General features: G+C 49.8%; 1 protein-coding gene across 2 annotated transcripts in view; it reads left to right on the top strand.

Moving 5' to 3' along the window:
* DRAXIN (dorsal inhibitory axon guidance protein) overlaps positions 1 to 20,084 on the top strand; it is a 171,086-nt gene that overhangs the window by 92,542 nt on the left and 58,460 nt on the right. For both annotated transcript variants that reach the window (XM_063943877.1, XM_063943878.1), the window contains exon 2: positions 12,469 to 12,918. In XM_063943877.1, coding sequence (XP_063799947.1) covers positions 12,469 to 12,918 — 450 coding nt within the window. The remainder of the gene's footprint in view (positions 1 to 12,468; positions 12,919 to 20,084) is intronic.

Here is a 20,084-nt window from a genome sequence, read left to right as displayed (position 1 = left end):
CGGTCCAGCTTCTGTGAGATAGGACGAGACAGGCTAGCCTTTGCTGTAGGATCAGTCCAGCTTCGCTGTGGGATAGGATGAGACAGGCTAGCCTTTGCTGTAGGATCAGTCCAGCTTCGCTGTGGGATAGGACGAGACAGGCTAGCCTTTGCTGTAGGATCAGTCCAGCTTCGCTGTGGGGTAGGACGAGACAGGCTAGCCTTTGCTGTAGGATCGGTCCAGCTTCGCTGTGGGATAGGATGAGACAGGCTAGCCTTTGCTGTAGGATCGGTCCAGCTTCACTGTGGGGAAGGACGAGACAGGCTAGCCTTTGCTGTAGGATCAGTCCAGCTTCTCTGTGGGGTAGGATGAGACAGGCTAGCCTTTGCTGTAGGATCGGTCCAGCTTCGCTGTGGGGTAGGACGAGACAGGCTAGCCTTTGCTGTAGGATCAGTCCAGCTTCTCTGTGGGATAGGACGAGACAGGCTAGCCTTTGCTGTAGGATCAGTCCAGCTTCGCTGTGGGATAGGACCAGACAGGCTAGCCTTTGCTGTAGGATCAGTCCAGCTTCGCTGTGGGATAGGATGAGACAGGCTAGCCTTTGCTGTAGGATCAGTCCAGCTTCGCTGTGGGGTAGGACCAGACAGGCTAGCCTTTGCTGTAGGATCGGTCCAGCTTCGCTGTGGGATAGGATGAGACAGGCTAGCCTTTGCTGTAGGATCGGTCCAGCTTCGCTGTGGGATAGGACGAGACAGGCTAGCCTTTGCTGTAGGATCAGTCCAGCTTCGCTGTGGGGTAGGATGAGACAGGCTAGCCTTTGCTGTAGGATCAGTCCAGCTTCGCTGTGGGATAGGATGAGACAGGCTAGCCTTTGCTGTAGGATCAGTCCAGCTTCGCTGTGGGATAGGACGAGACAGGCTAGCCTTTGCTGTAGGATCAGTCCAGCTTCGCTGTGGGGTAGGACGAGACAGGCTAGCCTTTGCTGTAGGATCGGTCCAGCTTCGCTGTGGGATAGGATGAGACAGGCTAGCCTTTGCTGTAGGATCAGTCCAGCTTCGCTGTGGTATACGTTGAGACAGGCTAGCCCTTGCTGTAGGATCAGTCCAGCTTCGTTGTGGGGTAGGACGAGACAGACTAGCCTTTGCTGTAGGATCAGTCCAGCTTCGCTGTGGGATAGGACGAGACAGGCTAGCCTTTGCTGTAGGATCAGTCCAGCTTATCTGTGGGGTAGGATGAGACAGGCTAGCCTTTGCTGTAGGTTCAGTCCAGCTTCACTGTGGGATAGGACGAGACAGGCTAGCCTTTGCTGTAGGATCAGTCCAGCTTCGCTGTGGGGTAGGACGAGACAGGCTAGCCTTTGCTGTAGGATCAGTCCAGCTTCTCTGTGGGGTAGGATGAGACAGGCTAGCCTTTGCTGTAGGATCAGTCCAGCTTCTCTGTGGGATAGGACGAGACAGGCTAGCCTTTGCTGTAGGATCAGTCCAGCTTCGCTGTGGGATAGGATGAGACAGGCTAGCCTTTGCTGTAGGATCGGTCCAGCTTCGCTGTGGGATAGGACCAGACAGGCTAGCCTTTGCTGTAGGATCGGTCCAGCTTCGCTGTGGGGTAGGACGAGACAGGCTAGCCTTTGCTGTAGGATCGGTCCAGCTTCGCTGTGGGATAGGACCAGACAGGCTAGCCTTTGCTGTAGGATCAGTCCAGCTTCGCTGTGGGATAGGACGAGACAGGCTAGCCTTTGCTGTAGGATCGGTCCAGCTTCGCTGTGGGGTAGGACGAGACCGGCTAGCCTTTGCTGTAGGATCAGTCCAGCTTCTCTGTGGGAAAGGATGAGACAGGTTAGCCTTTGCTGTAGGATCAGTCCAGCTTCTCTGTGGGGTAGGACCAGACAGGCTAGCCTTTGCTGTAGGATCAGTCCAGCTTCGTTGTGGGGTAGGACGAGACAGGCTAGCCTTTGCTGTAGGATCGGTCCAGCTTCTGTGAGATAGGACGAGACAGGCTAGCCTTTGCTGTAGGATCAGTCCAGCTTCGCTGTGGGATAGGATGAGACAGGCTAGCCTTTGCTGTAGGATCAGTCCAGCTTCGCTGTGGGATAGGACGAGACAGGCTAGCCTTTGCTGTAGGATCAGTCCAGCTTCGCTGTGGGGTAGGACGAGACAGGCTAGCCTTTGCTGTAGGATCGGTCCAGCTTCGCTGTGGGATAGGATGAGACAGGCTAGCCTTTGCTGTAGGATCGGTCCAGCTTCGCTGTGGGGTAGGACGAGACAGGCTAGCCTTTGCTGTAGGATCAGTCCAGCTTCTCTGTGGGGTAGGATGAGACAGGCTAGCCTTTGCTGTAGGATCGGTCCAGCTTCGCTGTGGGGTAGGACGAGACAGGCTAGCCTTTGCTGTAGGATCAGTCCAGCTTCTCTGTGGGATAGGACGAGACAGGCTAGCCTTTGCTGTAGGATCAGTCCAGCTTCGCTGTGGGATAGGACCAGACAGGCTAGCCTTTGCTGTAGGATCAGTCCAGCTTCGCTGTGGGATAGGATGAGACAGGCTAGCCTTTGCTGTAGGATCAGTCCAGCTTCGCTGTGGGGTAGGACCAGACAGGCTAGCCTTTGCTGTAGGATCGGTCCAGCTTCGCTGTGGGATAGGATGAGACAGGCTAGCCTTTGCTGTAGGATCGGTCCAGCTTCGCTGTGGGATAGGACGAGACAGGCTAGCCTTTGCTGTAGGATCAGTCCAGCTTCGCTGTGGGGTAGGATGAGACAGGCTAGCCTTTGCTGTAGGATCAGTCCAGCTTCGCTGTGGGATAGGATGAGACAGGCTAGCCTTTGCTGTAGGATCAGTCCAGCTTCGCTGTGGGATAGGACGAGACAGGCTAGCCTTTGCTGTAGGATCAGTCCAGCTTCGCTGTGGGGTAGGACGAGACAGGCTAGCCTTTGCTGTAGGATCGGTCCAGCTTCGCTGTGGGATAGGATGAGACAGGCTAGCCTTTGCTGTAGGATCAGTCCAGCTTCGCTGTGGTATACGTTGAGACAGGCTAGCCCTTGCTGTAGGATCAGTCCAGCTTCGTTGTGGGGTAGGACGAGACAGACTAGCCTTTGCTGTAGGATCAGTCCAGCTTCGCTGTGGGATAGGACGAGACAGGCTAGCCTTTGCTGTAGGATCAGTCCAGCTTATCTGTGGGGTAGGATGAGACAGGCTAGCCTTTGCTGTAGGTTCAGTCCAGCTTCTCTGTGGGATAGGACGAGACAGGCTAGCCTTTGCTGTAGGATCAGTCCAGCTTCGCTGTGGGGTAGGACGAGACAGGCTAGCCTTTGCTGTAGGATCAGTCCAGCTTCTCTGTGGGGTAGGATGAGACAGGCTAGCCTTTGCTGTAGGATCAGTCCAGCTTCTCTGTGGGATAGGACGAGACAGGCTAGCCTTTGCTGTAGGATCAGTCCAGCTTCGCTGTGGGGTAGGATGAGACAGGCTAGCCTTTGCTGTAGGATCAGTCCAGCTTCGCTGTGGGATAGGACGAGACAGGCTAGCCTTTGCTGTAGGATCAGTCCAGCTTCGCTGTGGGATAGGACGAGACAGGCTAGCCTTTGCTGTAGGATCAGTCCAGCTTCTCTGTGGGGTAGGATGAGACAGGCTAGCCTTTGCTGTAGGATCAGTCCAGCTTCTCTGTGGGATAGGACGAGACAGGCTAGCCTTTGCTGTAGGATCAGTCCAGCTTCTCTGTGGGATAGGACGAGACAGGCTAGCCTTTGCTGTAGGATCAGTCCAGCTTCGCTGTGGGATAGGACCAGACAGGCTAGCCTTTGCTGTAGGATCAGTCCAGTTTCGCTGTGGGGTAGGACGAGACAGGCTAGCCTTTGCTGTAGGATCAGTCCAGCTTCGCTGTGGTATACGTTGAGACAGGCTAGCATTTGCTGTAGGATCAGTCCAGTTTCGCTGTGGGGTAGGACGAGACAGGCTAGCCTTTGCTGTAGGATCAGTCCAGTTTCGCTGTGGGGTAGGACGAGACAGGCTAGCCTTTGCTGTAGGATCAGTCCAGCTTTGCTGTGGGGTAGGACGAGACAGGCTAGCCTTTGCTGTAGGATCAGTCCAGCTTCGCTGTGGTATACGTTGAGACAGGCTAGCCTTTGCTGTAGGATCAGTCCAGCTTCTCTGTGGTAAAGGACGAGACAGGCTAGCCTTTGCTGTAGGATCAGTCCAGCTTCGTTGTGGGATAGGACCAGACAGGCTAGCCTTTGCTGTAGGATCAGTCCAGCTTCTCTGTGGGATAGGATGAGACAGGCTAGCCTTTGCTGTAGGATCAGTCCAGCTTCTCTGTGGTAAAGGACGAGACAGGCTAGCCTTTGCTGTAGGATCAGTCCAGCTTCTCTGTGGTAAAGGACGAGACAAGCTAGCCTTTGCTGTAGGATCGGTCCAGCTTCGATGTGGGATAGGACGAGACAGGTTAGCCTTTTCTGTAGGATCGGTCCAGCTTCGCTGTGGGATAGGACGAGCCAGGCTAGCCTTTGCTGTAGGATCAGTCCAGCTTCGCTGTGGGGTAGGACGAGACAGGCTAGCCTTTGCTGTAGGATCAGTCCAGCTTCGTTGTGGGATAGGACCAGACAGGCTAGCCTTTGCTGTAGGATCAGTCCAGCTTCTCTGTGGGATAGGACGAGACAGGCTAGCCTTTGCTGTAGGATCAGTCCAGCTTCGCTGTGGGGTAGGACGAGACAGGCTAGCCTTTGCTGTAGGATCAGTCCAGCTTCGCTGTGGGGTAGGACGAGACAGGCTAGCCTTTGCTGTAGGATCAGTCCAGCTTCGCTGTGGGGTAGGACGAGACAGGCTAGCCTTTGCTGTAGGATCGGTCAAGCTTCGCTGTGGGATAGGACGAGCCAGGCTAGCCTTTGCTGTAGGATCTGTCCAGCTTCGCTGTGGGGTAGGACGAGACAGGCTAGCCTTTGCTGTAGGATCAGTCCAGCTTCGTTGTGGGATAGGACCAGACAGGCTAGCCTTTGCTGTAGGATCAGTCCAGCTTCTCTGTGGGATAGGACGAGACAGGCTAGCCTTTGCTGTAGGATCAGTCCAGCTTCGCTGTGGGGTAGGACGAGACAGGCTAGCCTTTGCTGTAGGATCAGTCCAGCTTCGCTGTGGGGTAGGATGAGACAGGCTAGCCTTTGCTGTAGGATCAGTCCAGCTTCGTTGTGGGGTAGGACGAGACAGGCTAGCCTTTGCTGTAGGATCAGTCCAGCTTCGATGTGGGATAGGACGAGACAGGCTAGCCTTTGCTGTATGATCAGTCCAGCTTCTCTGTGGGATAGGACGAGACAGGCTAGCCCTTGCTGTAGGATCAGTCCAGCTTCGATGTGGGATAGGACGAGACAGGCTAGCCTTTGCTGTAGGATCAGTCCAGCTTCGCTGTGGGGTAGGACGAGACAGGCTAGCCCTTGCTGTATGATCAGTCCAGCTTCTCTGTGGGGTAGGACGAGACAGGCTAGCCTTTGCTGTAGGATCAGTCCAGCTTCGCTGTGGGGTAGGACGAGACAGGCTAGCCTTTGCTGTAGGATCGGTCCAGCTTCGCTGTGGGATAGGACGAGCCAGGCTAGCCTTTGCTGTAGGATCAGTCCAGCTTCGCTGTGGGGTAGGACGAGACAGGCTAGCCTTTGCTGTAGGATCAGTCCAGCTTCGTTGTGGGATAGGACCAGACAGGCTAGCCTTTGCTGTAGGATCAGTCCAGCTTCTCTGTGGGATAGGACGAGACAGGCTAGCCTTTGCTGTAGGATCAGTCCAGCTTCGCTGTGGGGTAGGACGAGACAGGCTAGCCTTTGCTGTAGGATCAGTCCAGCTTCGCTGTGGGGTAGGATGAGACAGGCTAGCCTTTGCTGTAGGATCAGTCCAGCTTCGTTGTGGGGTAGGACGAGACAGGCTAGCCTTTGCTATAGGATCAGTCCAGCTTCGATGTGGGATAGGACGAGACAGGCTAGCCTTTGCTGTATGATCAGTCCAGCTTCTCTGTGGGATAGGACGAGACAGGCTAGCCCTTGCTGTAGGATCAGTCCAGCTTCGATGTGGGATAGGACGAGACAGGCTAGCCTTTGCTGTAGGATCAGTCCAGCTTCGCTGTGGGGTAGGACGAGACAGGCTAGCCTTTGCTGTAGGATCAGTCCAGCTTCGCTGTGGGGTAGGATGAGACAGGCTAGCCTTTGCTGTAGGATCAGTCCAGCTTCGTTGTGGGGTAGGACGAGACAGGCTAGCCTTTGCTGTAGGATCAGTCCAGCTTCGATGTGGGATAGGACGAGACAGGCTAGCCTTTGCTGTGTGATCAGTCCAGCTTCTCTGTGGGATAGGACGAGACAGGCTAGCCCTTGCTGTAGGATCAGTCCAGCTTCGATGTGGGATAGGACGAGACAGGCTAGCCTTTGCTGTAGGATCAGTCCAGCTTCGCTGTGGGGTAGGACGAGACAGGCTAGCCCTTGCTGTATGATCAGTCCAGCTTCTCTGTGGGACAGGACGAGACAGGCTAGCCCTTGCTGTATGATCAGTCCAGCTTCTCTGTGGGACAGGACGAGACAGGCTAGCCTTTGCTGTAGGATCAGTCCAGCTTCGCTGTGGGATAGGATGAGACAGGTTAGCCTTTGCTGTAGGATCAGTCCAGCTTCGCTGTGGTATAGGACTAGACAGGTTAGCCTTTTCTGTATGATCAGTCCAGCTTCGCTGTGGGATAGGACGAGACAGGCTAGCCCTTGCTGTAGGATCAGTCCAGCTTCTCTGTGGGATAGGACGAGACAGGCTAGCCCTTGCTGTAGGATCAGTCCAGCTTCTCTGTGGGATAGGACGAGACAGGCTAGCCCTTGCTGTAGGATCAGTCCAGCTTCGATGTGGGATAGGACGAGACAGGCTAGCCTTTGCTGTAGGATCAGTCCAGCTTCGCTGTGGGGTAGGACGAGACAGGCTAGCCCTTGCTGTATGATCAGTCCAGCTTCTCTGTGGGACAGGACGAGACAGGCTAGCCTTTGCTGTAGGATCAGTCCAGCTTCGCTGTGGGGTAGGACGAGACAGGCTAGCCCTTGCTGTATGATCAGTCCAGCTTCTCTGTGGGACAGGACGAGACAGGTTAGCCTTTTCTGTAGGATCAGTCCAGCTTCGCTGTGGGGTAGGACGAGACAGGCTAGCCTTTGCTGTAGGATCAGTCCAGCTTCGCTGTGGGGTAGGATGAGACAGGCTAGCCTTTGCTGTAGGATCAGTCCAGTTTCGCTGTGGGGTAGGACCAGACAGGCTAGCCTTTGCTGTAGGATCAGTCCAGTTTCGCTGTGGGGTAGGACCAGACAGGCTAGCCTTTGCTGTAGGATCAGTCCAGCTTCTCTGTGGGATAGGACGAGACAGGCTAGCCTTTGCTGTAGGATCAGTCCAGCTACGCTGTGGGATAGGACGAGACAGGCTAGCCTTTGCTGTAGGATCAGTCCAGCTTCGCTGTGGGATAGGACGAGACAGGCTAGCCTTTGCTGTAGGATCAGTCCAGTTTCGCTGTGGGGTAGGATGAGACAGGCTAGCCTTTGCTGTAGGATCAGTCCAGCTTCGCTGTGGGATAGGATGAGACAGGCTAGCCTTTGCTGTAGGATCAGTCCAGTTTCGCTGTGGGGTAGGATGAGACAGGCTAGCCTTTGCTGTAGGATCAGTCCAGCTTCTCTGTGGGATAGGACGAGACAGGCTAGCCTTTGCTGTAGGATCAGTCCAGCTTCGCTGTGGGATAGGACGAGACAGGCTAGCCTTTGCTGTAGGATCAGTCCAGCTTCGCTGTGGGATAAGACCAGATGGGCTTGCCTTCACACTAGATATGCAACAGTGAGCGTTTGGCATCCATGACCCAGTTACCAGTTGTCCGTCTGTGGACCAGGTGTGGTAGATACTATCCACTGCCTACGGGGAACACCTTCCAAGTCCTGCTATATTGGAGATGCTCTGACCCAGCCATCTAGCCATCAAACTTTTCCCCTCGTCAAAGTCACTCAGCTCCTTACTATGTTATGTCTGATGGGTGGATATAGATAGATAGATAGACCCACGTCATTCACAGTACTGATGTTTGAAAAATCTTAAAGTTGTATTGATATACAAAACGCATAGGGTAAAAATGCATTGTTCACCTATTCAGCTAGATCTCTCATCATATACAATATCTGCCTTCAATGAGATTTATCTGAGCAATATCTATTCCAGCGCTGATTGTGGACATATATACTGAACATATATATATATATATATATATATAAAAGGTAATGCAAACCCGGCACTCCCTCTAATGTAACAGCATGCTCCGGTGCCCTCCTGGAGAAAAGCAACTCCCATAGACTTGACGATATATTCGGCACTCTGGAGATGGTTCAATGCAGTGGAAAAGTATCCTTGTTTATTTCTACATGTTTCGGCTTAGTAGCCGTCCTCAGGTAAAACGTTTTTCCTGAAGACGGCTACTAAGCCGAAACATTGTATTGAACCGTCTCCAGAGTGCCGCCTTTATCGTCAAGTGTATGTATGTATATATATATATATATATATATATATATGTGTATATATATATATATATATATATATATATATATATATAGTAAAATGGGTACTGGTAATAAGGAAATGTGAGTCAGGTCTTTTAGTTAAAACACAGTGTCTTTACTGGCATCAGACACTACAGTAGAGCAGCATATACAGGCTTAGGCCAGGAAACACAGGTATAAACAGAAAATAAGCACACAAACATAAAAAGTCCTAGAACTCCTTGTGGTCAGCAATCAGTCTGCCATGCTCTACTGGCACAGCCAAACGTCCACAGTCCCTGGCACTATAGAACTGCAGCCTACTCGCTGACCCCTAACAGGCATCAGTGCCCTGTGTAGCGGGTGAATAGGATTTTTAAACCCCTCTCTTGCGTCTGACTTTTTGGTGTCTCAGGGTGAGCTGGAAAACCTGGACTTCTGTTTTTCCAGTGGCAGCTGTGCAATCCAGAAAGCCCGGAGTTATAAATCTCCACTGCAGGTGCAGAATGTGAAGGTCTAGGAGGGAGCAGATCCTACCAGAATGTGGGCAATTGTGGTGAGACACAAGCCCTCTCACCACGATATATATATATATATATATATAATGGTACGGCTGATGGGAGTGTACGTTATACACACCCTGCTGTGTCCCACCTGTCTGTACACTGTGTAACCAGAAGCTGCGCTGAGTGATATGTGATCCGTGCCAGTAGACGATGTGACATGGACACCGTGCTGCGGATTTGCTGTGAGGATGTAAGTGGCAGGAAGAGAAATGACCCCACTTGTATTACATCAGTCAGAACAACGTACGGAGATCGTGTCGCTGTCCGCAGGCCGGTCGCGCTGTATCCGGTGTCTCTGCTGTTACATCGCCCCTGCTGAACGCAGCTCCCCGGGGCTTTAGCAGGCGGACGTCCTAGAAATACAGAACTTTCCTGTCATCTTATGATGCCCTTATATTTAATAACAAATGACCTTTCCCCCGACAATCCTGTAATAGGGTGTCTGCGTCGCAGGCTGCCCTCTGTGGGTGACCCTCGGGTGTCATGCCCACCATACGCTTACAGGCCCATCAGAACAGTTCAGTCTATGGATAGACAATTGTTTGTGAAGTCATCTATTGGTAATTAGTAGTGAGTGCCAGGCAGACCCCTGGCACCACATCATAGGTAGGTACTTGTACACTTCCAACACACTGTATTGTACTTACTGCAGCCTAATGCTTCATGTATACAAGTCAGTGGCGTGCGGTGAGGTCAGTGGCTGGTGAGGCACTACATCCATAATGTCCGCCGAATCCTGCCGATGGCCCCTACCGCCGCCGCGCCAATGCCCGCTACTTGCCCTGAGCCGCTGCTTGCTGCCACCGCCAATGGCTTACAAACTCACCCACCATCAACTGACCCAGCCCTCCACCACTAATATGCATCTCAGTCCAATGCCGCCAATGCCTGCTACCTGCCTGCTCATCATACTTGTGATATTTTGTACATTTGCATAGAAAATAAATAAATAAATTAGTGTTTGGGAAGGGAGTGGGAGGAGGACATGAATGCAATTTTGTTGTCCAGGGCTTCCATTAACTTAATGGAAAAGGGTCTGAATGGGTTAAAAAATGAAAAAAAAAAAATGCGTGAGGTCCCCCCCTCCTAAGTATAACCAGCATCGGGCTCTTTGAGCTGGTCCTGGTTGTTTAAATACAAGGAAAAAAATTGACAGGGGTTCCCCGTATTTAGACAACCAGCACCGGGCTCTTAGTCCGGTCCTGGTTCCAAAAATACGGGGGACAAAAGATGTAGGGGTCCCCCATATTTTTAAAACCAGCACCGGGCTCCACTAGCCAGGGACATAATGCCACAGCCGGGGGACACATTTATGTAGGTCCCTGCGGCCGTGGCATTACCCCCCCAACTAGTCACCCCTGGCCGGGGCTCCCTGGAGGAGTGGGGACCCCTTAAATCAAGGGTCCCCCCCCCCTCCAGGCACCCAAGGGCCAGGGGTGAAGCCCGAGGCTGTCCCCAGCACCCCTGGGCGGTGGGTGCCAGGCTGATAGCCATGTGTGTAAAACAAAAGAGTATTGTTTTTTGTTGTGGAAGTACAAGGCCCAGCAAGCCTCCCCCGCTTGCTTGTACTTGGGGAAATAACGGGCCCGCTGGTACCTGTAGTTCTACAACAACAAAAATACCCAAATAAAAACACAACACACACACCGTGAAAGTAAAAGTTTATTAAAAACACACTTACACACTCACACATACTTACCTACATCCCACGCCGAGAATCACGTCTACTTGTCCAGTAGAATCCAATAGGGGTACCTGTAAAAATGAGAGACAGATTACTTACCTACATCCCACGCCGGTCACGTCCACTTGTCCAGTAGAATCCATTAGGGCCGGCACCTGCAAAAACTGGAAGTTATGCTTATATATATCAATGCACAGGCCGGAGAGAGAGGGAGGGAGAGGGAGAGAGAGAGGAGGGAGAGGGGGAGAGAGAGGGAGAGGGAGGGAGAGAGAGGGAGAGAGGGAGAGGAAGAGAGAGAGAGAGAGGGAGGGAGAGAGAGGGGGAGAGAGGGAGAGAGAGGGAGAGAGGCAGAGGGAGGGAGAGAGAGGGAGAGAGAGAGGGAGGGAGGGAGAGGGGGAGAGAGGGAGGGAGAGAGAGAGGGAGGGAGAGAGAGAGGGATGGATGGATGGATGTGCTGTACTCACCACAGGCGCCTCTCGCTGTCCCTGCACTCCGGACGCGGCTCCGCTGCACACACAGAGACACCTGCTGCGGCTGGAGGAGGACAGCGCCAGCCGCCGCTACTCAACTTTCTCCACTTGCCTTCAGACGCCGGCTCCAGGAGCGCTGCCGCCGCTGTCTTCTACACAGGGTCCCGTCCCTGACATGATCGCCAGCAGGCAGCAGCAGGTGACGGACTACGGGGGATGAAGGGAGGGGAGCAGATTACTGTCCCGCCGCCTCGTATGGATGATTGGACCAGCGGATCCAGCACTGGATCCGCTGTCCAATCATTTCTTCCTTGCTGACAGTGAGGCACTTCTATAGGTGCCGCTTTGCCTATGTTTTTCAATGGGCTTTTACAGCCCACTTCTTGGCCCCACCCCCCGCTCGATCCCCGTTTCCATTATCTACGGGAGGCACTGCTATCAGTGCCTCCCAAACCTATTTAACCCCTTAAAATTATTAGAATAAAATAAAGAACATACTTATGACACAGAACATGTGTCATAAGTATCTTCTTTTTGTTCTTTTAATAATTTATCACAGGGAAGGCACTGCCTCCCCTGCCTCCCCTGACTGCACGTCCCTGATACAAGTCCAGCCTGTAAGTGTGGTTGTCCTGTATGTAGAGGAGGACGGCTGGCGCTGCGTTCCTTCTGCGTCTCCTAGTCGGCCGTATTGAAGCAGGGTGTGGGCCCCATCCAGCTGTAACATGTGCAGAGAGAGTTAGATTTGGGTGGGGTGTGTTCAAACTGAAGTCTAAATTGCAGTGTAAAAATAAAGCAGACAGTATTTACCCTGCACAGAAACAAAATAACCCACCCAAATCTAACTTTCTCTGCACATGTTATATCTGCCCACCTGCAGTGCAGCCCAACATCTAACTCCCTCTCTGCACATGTTACATCTGCCCCACTTGCAGTGCAGCCCAACATCTAACTCTCTCTGCACATGTTACATCTGCCCCACCTTCAGTGCAGCCCAACATCTAACTCTGCACATGTTACATCTGCCGCACCTGCAGTGCAGCATGGTTTTGCCCAGTTGCTTGCTTTTTTGATTTGCTAACAACTCTGTCATGTAGATTTCTGCTCATCTTAGAACTGCCGTGACTCTATACTCTGATTAATGGATCTTGCCCTCGCCTAGTCTGAGCCCTCGCTGAGGGTCCGAGGAACAGCAGACAGACACTCAGAATGATTCTGCAATGTGTTGTCCTTATGTCACAGTGCTTGTTACTGACTCTCGTCTCTCATTGGTCTCACAGGTGCGTGGCACAGAAGAATGGCGTCTCTATTCAGCAGCCTTCCCCAGCTCGGCCTCGTCCTGCTCATAGTAATGACTGGCTTGATGTGTTCCAACGCGTTCCAGCCCAAGGCCAAGCGTAAGAGAGTCTCGGAGAACAAGTACAGCGAGGAGCCGTGGACCGAGGATCACCACGACCGGCCTCACAGGAGGTCCGGGGCGGGCGTGAAGGCTAGGACTCATGGCGGGATGTTATCTTTTATAGCCGGAGAGGAGGTTATGGGCTCCCCCTTCCAGGTGGAGGCCGGGAATTCGGGGCAGCCAAGTGCTCGGAGACCGGAGGAGTTCCAAAGCTTTGATTTCCCTTATAATGAGAGAGAAAACCGTCCCCCAGGGACTCACTCCAAGGGGAGGAAGCAGCACAGAGAGCAGAGGAAGTCCAGCCAGAGGGAGCGGGCGAGGCACCACAGAGGTACGATCACTCTCACCGTTATTCTTCATGTGGCGGCAACATAGACCGCAGTGGTGTATATTAACCTTTCATGCAGCAACATACAGTGGGCGGATCCACAAATAAATGAGAGGAGCGACACCTAGAGTCCTGGGGCCTTATTGTTAGCAAACCAAAAAGGCACCCTAATGGGCAAAACCATGTGCAGTGCAGGTGGGGCAGATGTAACGTGCAGAGAGAGTTAATTTTTGGGTGGGGTGTGTTCAAACTGAATTCTAAATTGCAGTATTTACCCTGCACAGAAACAATATAACCCACCCAAATCTAACTCTCTCGGCACATGTTACATCTGCCCCACCTGCAGTGCAGCCCAACATCTCTCTGCACATGTTATATCTGCCCCAGCTGCAGTGCAGCCCAACATCTCTCTGCACATGTTACATCTGACCCACCTGCAGTGCAGCCCAACATCTCTCTGCACATGTTATATCTGCTCCAGCTGCAGTGCAGCCCAACATCTCTCTGCACATGTTACATCTGACCCACCTGCAGTGCACATGATTTTGCCCATTAGTGTGCTCTTTTGGTTTGCTAACAAACCTGAATAACCCCCATAGTACATAGACCCCCTTGTCCCTGTGACTGTAGAAGGAGGAGGCGAAAGGCTCCAGGGAGCAGGGGGTCACGTCACTAAAGGGGTGGCCATATCGACACAACCATGATGCCACGTGATGCCTCAAACTAGAAGGGTGATCACTGGGACAGCACGGACAGTGTAGTGGTTAGCATTACTGCCTCACAGCACTGAGGTCATGGGTTCGATTCCCACCGTGGCTCTAACTGTGTGGAGTTTGTATGTTCTCCCCATGGTTGCGTGGGTTTCCTCCGGGTACTCCGGTTTATTCCCACAATCCAAAAATATACTGGTAGGTTGATTAGTTCCAGGCAAAAATGAACCCTAGTGTGAGTGTGTGTGCGTGTACATGTGCAAGGGAATTTAGATTGTAAGCTCCACTGGGGCAGGGACTGATGTGAATGGCCATATATTCTCTGTACAGCGCTGCGGAATATGTGTGCACCATATAAATAGCTGGTAATATTCATCACATTTATATAAAATGACCGGAGTCTAGCATAACACAGGGCTATTGGGGTTCATGAATAATTTGGCAGAATAGTAATTTTACAGAATACTTGCTTAGAATTCCGGACGTTCCGGGAGACTCCTGAATTTGGAGGAGTTCTCCGAGACTCCTGTCAGAGTAGATCACCCTCCCGTCTCCCAGGGCAGTGGGCAGGATGGGGTGTGATGATGTCACAGACACGTTGTGGGGGGGTGAAATGTGTAGAGGGACCCCCCTTCCCTCTCACCACCCGTTCCCCACATATCCCAGGCTCAGAAAGAAGAGGCCTGTATGATTACTGGCTGCCTCACCACGCCCGGCTTAGGGGAACGGTCCCTTCCAAAGTCTGCGGAATTGTAGGTCCATATAACGTCCTTATTGCAACGGTATTACCACCTCCTCATTCATTTCCTCCTCGTTATACTCCTCTGTGTCCTTACTGCTACGTTATTACCACCCCCTCATTCATTTCCTCCTCGTTATACTCCTCTATGTCCTTACTGCTACGTTATTACCACCCCCTCATTCATTTCCTCCTCATTATACTCCACTATGTCCTTACTGCTACGTTATTACCACCCCCTCATTCATTTCCTCCTCATTATACTCCACTATGTACTTACTGCTACATTATTACCATCCCCTCATTCATTTCCTCCTCGTTATACTCCACTATGTCCTTACTGCTATGTTATTACCACCCCCCTCATTCATTTCCTCCTCGTTATACTCCTCTGTGTCCTTACTGCTACATTATTACCATCCCCTCATTCATTTCCTCCTCATTATACTCCACTATGTCCTTACTGCTACGTTATTACCACCCCCTCATTCATTTCCTCCTCATTATACTCCACTATGTACTTACTGCTACATTATTACCATCCCCTCATTCATTTCCTCCTCGTTATACTCCACTATGTCCTTACTGCTACGTTATTACCACCCCCTCATTCATTTCCTCCTCATTATACTCCACTATGTCCTTACTGCTACATTATTACCACCCCCTCATTCATTTCCTCCTCATTATACTCCACTATGTACTTACTGCTACATTATTACCATCCCCTCATTCATTTCCTCCTCGTTATACTCCACTATGTCGTTACTGCTACGTTATTACCACCCCCTCATTCATTTCCTCCTCATTATACTCCACTATGTCCTTACTAATAATAATAATACTTTATTGTCATCAATAGTTCAATGAACAATCAACGAAACTAAAAAGCAAGCATATACAGAGACCATAAGAACAGAACGAAGAGAGCACTCCTAAACCCAAGACATTCCCAATTGTCAATTTATCTCGGTCCTATCTGGTTTAACATGTTTATTGCTTTTGGGAAAAAACTACCCCTTAACCGGTTTGTCCGACAAAGAATAGAACGGTAACGCCTATTAGATGGCAACACAGAAAACATCCCCCCATTTGGATGAGATAGATCTCCCAGAATACTTTTCACCTTAGTGAGGAGCCTTTTTTCATATATATCCTGAATACAGGGCAGGCTGACTCCAATTACTCTACTTGCAGTTTTAACCACTCTCTGAAGGGACTTACGTTCTATAGCAGTACAGTTTCCAAACCATACTATAATTCCGTATGTGAGGACACTCTCTAAAATTGCTGAATAAAAGTTTACTAAAATCTCCTTACGTATCCCTGCCATGCGCATTTTCCTCAATAAAAACAGGCGTTGTTGAGATTTTTTAACAACACATCGTGTATGGATACCCCAAGACAGGTCATTGGAGATGTTAATACCCAGGAATTTAAAGGACTCAACTGTCTCCACAACCTGGTTATTTACGACTAGGGGACAAGAAGGCTGCATGTGAATTTTCCTAAAATCTACAATCATTTCTTTTGTTTTTTTTACATTTAAAATTAAGTGATTAGTTTGACTCCAAGCTTCTAACCTAGCGACCTCAGATCTATATTCTGACTCATCGTCCTTACTTATTAAACCTACGACTGCGATATCATCGGCAAATTTAATAATGTGAACTGACTCCGAATTTGAATGGCAATCATAGGTAAACAGAGAGTACAGCAGGGGACTCAGTACACAACCCTGAGGCACCCCTGTACTGATTACAAGTTCGCTTGACAGGGAATTGTACAATCTAACAGATTGGGGCCTGTTAGTCAAGAAATCCAAGATCCATCTACATACAAAGTTATTCAATCCCAACTCAGATAATTTAAACACTAATGATGTTGGGATTACTGTATTAAATGCCGAACTGTAATCCACGAACAAAATTCTCGCAGAGGAACATGTGGATTCTAGATGGGTAGCCACACGATGAATCAAGGTGATAGCAGCGTCATCTGTCGACCTATTTGCTTTATATGCAAATTGAAAAGGATCCAGATTGGCTGGGATACTTTTTTTTATGTGTCCCATAACCAATCTTTCAAAGGCCTTCATTATAAGAGATGTCAGAGCAATTGGTCGGTAATCGTTTGGCTCACTGGCCTTACCATTTTTGGGGACCGGGACAATAATAGATGACTTAAAACACTTAGGCACATGACAAGTGGCAAGAGAAAGGTTAAAAATTATAGTAAAAATCCCAGCCAACTGCTCAGCACATGTCTTGATAACATTTCCCGGAATCCCATCTGGGCCGGGGGCCTTACCTGATTTAGAACTGGCAAAGCACCGTCTGACAGACAATTCATCCAGTACCAGGGGCTCCGCGTTCTCCAGATTCCCATCCCAGTCTACAGGGGAAACAGCCATGCTATCAAAACGAGAGTAAAATATGTTTAATGTCTCCCCTAGGGAACTGTCAGCCTCTTTATGAGAGGGGTTCTTATTAACTTTGTAGTCAGAGATATCTTGAATACCTTTCCACAGACTTTTTGCATCTTTATCATTTTTAAACTTGCTTTCGAGTTTAACAGAAAAGGCCCTTTTTGCCTCTATTATACCCTTTTTTAATTTTTGACGGGCAGCCCTACGTTATTACCACCCCCTCATTCATTTCCTCCTCGTTATACTCCACTATGTCCTTACTGCTACGTTATTACCACCCCCTCATTCATTTCCTCCTCGTTATACTCCTCTGTGTCCTTACTGCTACGTTATTACCACTCCCTCATTCATTTCCTCCTCGTTATACTCCACTATGTCCTCACTGCTATGTTATTACCACCCCCCTCATTAATTTCCTCCTCATTATACTCCACTATGGCCCTCATTCCGAGTTGATCGCTCGCAAGGCGAATTTAGCAGAGTTGCTCACGCTAAGCATACGCCTACTGGGAGTGTATCTTAGCTTCTTTAAATTGCGACCGATGTATTCGCAATATTGCGATTACAAACTACTTAGCAGTTTCAGAGTAGCTTCAGACTTACTCGGCATCTGCGTTCAGTTCAGTGCTTGTCGTTCCTGGTTTGACGTCATAAACACACCCAGCGTTCGCCCAGACACTCCCCCGTTTCTCCGGCCACTCCTGCGTTTTTTCCGGAAACGGTAGCGTTTTTATCCACACGCCCCGAAAATGCCGTGTTTCCGCCCAGTAACACCCATTTCCTGTCAATCACACTACGTTCGCCAGAGCGAAGAAAAAGCCGTGAGTAAAAATACTATCTTCATTGTAAAATTACTTGGCGCAGTCGCAGTGCGAATATTGCGCATGCGTACTAAGCGGAATTTCACTGCGATGCGAAGAAAATTACCGAGCGAACGACTCGGAATGAGGGCCTATGTCCTTACTGCTACGTTATTACCACCCCCTCATTCATTTCCTCCTGGTTATACTCCTCTGTCCTTACTGCTATGTTATTACCACCCCCTCATTCATTTCCTCCTCGTTATACTCCTCTGTGTCCTTACTGCTACGTTATTACCACCCCCTCATTCATTTCCTCCTCATTATACTCCACTATGTCCTTACTGTTACGTTATTACCACCCCCCTCATTCATTTCCTCCTCGTTATACTCCTCTATGTCCTTACTGCTACGTTATTACCACCCCCCTCATTCATTTCCTCCTCGTTATACTCCTCTGTGTCCTTACTGCTACGTTATTACCACCCCCTCATTCATTTCCTCCTCATTATACTCCACTATGTCCTTACTGTTACGTTATTACCACCCCCCTCATTCATTTCCTCCTCGTTATACTCCACTATGTCCTTACTGCTACGTTATTACCACCCCCCTCATTTATTTCCTCCTCGTTATACTCCACTATGTCCTTACTGCTACGTTATTACCACCCCCCTCTTTCATTTCCTCCTCGTTATACTCCTCTATATCCTTACTGCTACGTTATTACCACCCCCCTCATTCATTTCCTCCTCATTATACTCCACTATGTCCTTACTTATTACCACCACCTCATTCATTTCCTCCTCGTTATACTCCACTATGTCCTTACTGCTACATTATTACCATCCCCTCATTCATTTCCTCCTCGTTATACTCCACTATGTCCTTACTGCTACGTTATTACCACCCCCTCATTCATTTCCTCCTCATTATACTCCTCTATGTCCTTACTGCTACGTTATTACCACCCCCCCATTCATTTCCTCCTCGTTATACTCCTCTGTGTCCTTACTGCTACGTTATTACCACCCCCTCATTCATTTCCTCCTCATTATACTCCACTATGTCCTTACTGTTACGTTATTACCACCCCCCTCATTCATTTCCTCCTCGTTATACTCCTCTATGTCCTTACTGCTACGTTATTACCACCCCCCTCATTCATTTCCTCCTCGTTATACTCCTCTGTGTCCTTACTGCTACGTTATTACCACCCCCTCATTCATTTCCTCCTCATTATACTCCACTATGTCCTTACTGTTACGTTATTACCACCCCCCTCATTCATTTCCTCCTCGTTATACTCCACTATGTCCTTACTGCTACGTTATTACCACCCCCCTCATTCATTTCCTCCTCGTTATACTCCACTATGTCCTTACTGCTACGTTATTACCACCCCCCTCATTTATTTCCTCCTCGTTATACTCCACTATGTCCTTACTGCTACGTTATTACCACCCCCCTCTTTCATTTCCTCCTCGTTATACTCCTCTATATCCTTACTGCTACGTTATTACCACCCCCCTCATTCATTTCCTCCTCATTATACTCCACTATGTCCTTACTTATTACCACCACCTCATTCATTTCCTCCTCGTTATACTCCACTATGTCCTTACTGCTACGTTATTACCACCCCCCTCATTCATTTCCTCCTCGTTATACTCCACTATGTCCTTACTGCTACGTTATTACCATCCCCTCATTCATTTCCTCCTCGTTATACTCCACTATGTCCTTACTGCTACGTTATTACCACCCCCTCATTCATTTCCTCCTCATTATACTCCTCTATGTCCTTACTGCTACGTTATTACCACCACCCCATTCATTTCCTCCTCGTTATACTCCTCTGTGTCCTTACTGCTACGTTATTACCACCCCCTCATTCATTTCCTCCTCATTATACTCCACTATGTCCTTACTGTTACGTTATTACCACCCCCCTCATTCATTTCCTCCTCGTTATACTCCTCTATGTCCTTACTGCTACGTTATTACCACCCCCCTCATTCATTTCCTCCTCGTTATACTCCTCTGTGTCCTTACTGCTACGTTATTACCACCCCCTCATTCATTTCCTCCTCATTATACTCCACTATGTCCTTACTGTTACGTTATTACCACCCCCCTCATTCATTTCCTCCTCGTTATACTCCACTATGTCCTTACTGCTACGTTATTACCACCCCCTCATTCATTTCCTCCTCATTATACTCCACTATGTCCTTACTGCTACGTTATTACCACCCCCCTCATTCATTTCCTCCTCGTTATACTCCACTATGTCCTTACTGCTACGTTATTACCACCCCCTCATTCATTTCCTCCTCATTATACTCCACTATGTCCTTACTGTTACGTTATTACCAACCCCCTCATTCATTTCCTCCTCGTTATACTCCACTATGTCCTTACTGCTACGTTATTACCACCCCCTCATTCATTTCCTCCTCATTATACTCCACTATGTCCTTACTGTTACG

Source organism: Pseudophryne corroboree, chromosome 10 (assembly GCF_028390025.1).
Source record: "Pseudophryne corroboree isolate aPseCor3 chromosome 10, aPseCor3.hap2, whole genome shotgun sequence".
Lineage (NCBI taxonomy): Eukaryota > Metazoa > Chordata > Amphibia > Anura > Myobatrachidae > Pseudophryne > Pseudophryne corroboree.
The sequence above is the reverse complement of the archived record's forward strand: the minus strand, read 5'-3'. Positions and strand labels throughout refer to the sequence as shown.